At 53.6% G+C, this 2,815-nt stretch overlaps 2 protein-coding genes across 9 annotated transcripts in view; one reads left to right on the forward strand and one right to left on the reverse strand.

Moving 5' to 3' along the window:
• POLR2F (polymerase (RNA) II (DNA directed) polypeptide F) overlaps window positions 1-1,795 on the reverse strand; it is a 107,282-nt gene extending 105,487 nt beyond the window's left edge. For 2 of the 4 annotated variants that reach the window (XM_011978891.1, XM_011978888.1), the window contains exon 1: window positions 1,653-1,795. In XM_011978891.1, the coding sequence (XP_011834281.1) occupies window positions 1,653-1,672 (20 nt within the window). In that variant the 5' untranslated portion in view covers window positions 1,673-1,795. The remainder of the gene's footprint in view (window positions 1-1,652) is intronic. The other 2 variants (XM_011978890.1, XM_011978889.1) reach the window with 1 other exon arrangement.
• The window catches only part of LOC105538886 (chromosome unknown open reading frame, human C22orf23), a 15,907-nt gene continuing 14,880 nt past the window's right edge, over window positions 1,789-2,815 (forward strand). For 2 of the 5 annotated variants that reach the window (XM_011978883.1, XM_011978884.1), the window contains exons 1-2: window positions 1,811-2,016; window positions 2,309-2,420. In XM_011978883.1, coding sequence (XP_011834273.1) covers window positions 2,318-2,420 — 103 coding nt within the window. In that variant the 5' untranslated portion in view covers window positions 1,811-2,016; window positions 2,309-2,317. Of the gene's footprint in view, window positions 2,017-2,308; window positions 2,421-2,815 lie in introns of all 5 variants that reach the window. The other 3 variants (XM_011978885.1, XM_011978886.1, XM_011978887.1) reach the window with 2 other exon arrangements.

The raw sequence follows: 2,815 nt of genomic DNA on the forward strand, positions 1-2,815 counted from the left end.
GGATTATAGGCACATGCCACCATGCCCAGCTTATTTTTGTATTTTTAGTAAAGATGGGGTTTCCCCATGTTGACTAGGCTGATCTCGAACTCCTGACCTCAGGTCATCCACCCTCCTCGGCCTCCCAAAGTGCTGGGATTACAGGTACTGGCCCCATCAGCATTTCAACATGTGCTTTTCCTCATGTAAAACAAAAACAAAAACAAACAAAAAACCTTACTTCTCTTCTCCCTCCCCCATAGCCCTAATTCCAAGGTGCCCTTTGAAGCAAAAATGTGTTAAAGAGCTGTCCACCCTCACTGCCCCCAATTCCTCTATTCCCATTTTGTCATAATCTCACTCCCAAAAGCCTTTCACCCCGATAGCTCCATCAAAACCACTTTCCAAGCTCATTAATGATCTCCACGTTGCTAAATCCAATGGCCAACTCTCATTCTCATTTAGCCTGATCTATCAGCTGGCACATTAGGCCACTTGCTCTCCTCACTTGACTCCAACAACACCTCACTTTCTTGGTGCTCCCCCACCTCCCCGGCTTCTCTTTTCCTCCAAGCACTCAATGTCCAAATGCCCTAATGCTCAGCCACGGGTCATCTCCTCTTCTCTACTGACACTCACTAGGAATGAGGTAGCGATCCCACGCGTTTCTTATTTTTATCTTCAGACTAGCTCTCTTTGCGCCCACACATCCAACAGGTAATTTTTTGGCTCTATCTTTAAAATAGTAATATATCCAGAATTCAAAACCAGTTCTCACCATCTCTACTCCTACTGACTTCTTTCACCTAGATTACTACAAACAGGCCGGGCACGGTGGCTCACGCCTGTAATCCCAGCACTTTGGGAAGCCGAGGTGGGTGGATCACTTGAGGTCAGGAGTTCGAGACCAGTTTGGCCAACATGGTGAAACCCGTCTCTACTAAAAATACAATTAGCCAGGTATGGTGGTGCACGCCTATAATCCCAGCTACTCGGGAGGCTGAGGCAGGAGAACCCCTTGAACCCGGGAAGCAGAGGCTGCAGTAAGCCGAGATCGCGCCACTGCACTCCAGCCTGGGCGACAGAACGAAACTCCGTCTCAAGAAAAAACAAAAAAATTACTGCAATGAACAGTCTCAGACTTTTATTTAATGCCACCCGGGGAGCTGCCCAAGACCCTCCTGTGGAGTACTCCTACACTACGTACTTCTAGAACTGTGAAGAACTTCTAGAACTACGTACTTCACAGAAGCAGATGGAGAACTGGGGAAGCTCACGCGACCACCATTACCTCCTTGCTTGCTTACTTATGGGCCTATGCCGCCTATTCTACAAAGTGAGCACGTGGAGAGGCAAGGACGATTCTTCTTTCACCTCAGTATTCCCACTGCATGACACAGAGCCCGGCTCGCTGGAACATTTGCTGAAGGACACCTTTTCCACGGATCCCCTCTGGACCCTCGAGCCTGGGCCCTCCTGTGCTCAGCCTCCAGCCCGGGCTATGCTCCTGGGTCCCCGCCCTTCCCTTCCTAGGCTCTGCCGGCCCCCTCAGGACCCCAGGCCCCTCAGACATTGCCCCTAGACGCCAGGTTCCTCAGCTGCCTTCGACCCAAGCCCTGCCTCACCCGCCCCTTCCGAATGTGCCGCAAAGGCCACTCCGCTCCCGCACTCACTTGTCCTCGTTGTCTGACATGACACCCTCGCCTCAGGGACCCCGCGGCGTCCCGGTCCCGCACAGAGACCCGCAAACAGCGCCTCTACAACTCGCGGCGCCTCGCTTATCTTGCGCCTGCGCGGTAACCCAGAGGCAATCACTTCCGGGAGGCAGGCCAGAGAGGGGAAGTGCGCATGCGCTGACTCGTGAGTGCGCGTTTCTATGGTAGCCAGAGTCGCTAGCTGCCAGCTCCAGCAGCCCAGATCGCGTAGTATTTCTGCGTGGCACCGGTGCTGGTGCGGCTGTAAAGCAGTGGTCAGTGGTCACCGCCTCCGGGAGCCCACTTGTATGTGCAGAGGGGAGCACCCAGAGTGGGTCTTAGGGTGAAATTTCAATTTTGGCATATCACCCAGTGGGTACGGTTGTGACCATGGCTATATTAACACTCCCTTCCCGAGGGGACTTCCCTGCCACAGGCGCTGGGTCAGAATGAGGACTATGTGTGTGTACCTGTCTGTGTCTGGGTGGGAGGTTTAGGCACTGTCGCAATATTAACTGGCGGCATCATTCTCTGGCTCGATCTCCGCTTCCAGACTTCTGGGGATGTTGGGCATGGGGGAACAGAGATTAGGAATAGGAGACAGGGGGTGTGTCATTGCGTCTTTCCCTCCTCAGGGTCCTCCCATGGCTTCACAGAAGCAGATGGAGGTAGTGACCAAAGGAACTGGGTTCCGGCGCCGCCCCAAGACGACCACTTACACCCCGGGGACCTGCGAGCTGCTCAGAGGTCAGTGCGTTAAAGCAGCGATCCCCAGCCTTTTTGGCACCAGGGACCGGTTTCGTGGAAGGAAATTTTTCCACTGACGGGGGTGTGGGGAATGGTTTCGGGATGAAACTGTTCACCTCAGATCATCAGATATTAGTTAGATTCTCATAAGAAAAGCGTGCAACCTAGATCCCTCGCGTGCGCAGTTCACAATAGGGTTCGCGCTCCTATGAGAATCTAAGGCCGCCACTGACCTGAAAGGAGGCGGTGAGGCTTGCTAGCCCGCCGCTAACCTCTTGCTGTGCGGCCCGGTTCCTAACAGGCCAGGGACTGGTACCAGTCCACCGACGGGAGGTTGGGGACCCCTGAGTTAAAGGATGAGAGAAGAATGGTGGTAGTTACCCTCTGTAACTGAG

Source organism: Mandrillus leucophaeus, unplaced genomic scaffold, assembly GCF_000951045.1.
Source record: "Mandrillus leucophaeus isolate KB7577 unplaced genomic scaffold, Mleu.le_1.0 Scaffold2, whole genome shotgun sequence".
In the NCBI taxonomy this organism is placed as follows: Eukaryota; Metazoa; Chordata; class Mammalia; order Primates; family Cercopithecidae; genus Mandrillus; species Mandrillus leucophaeus.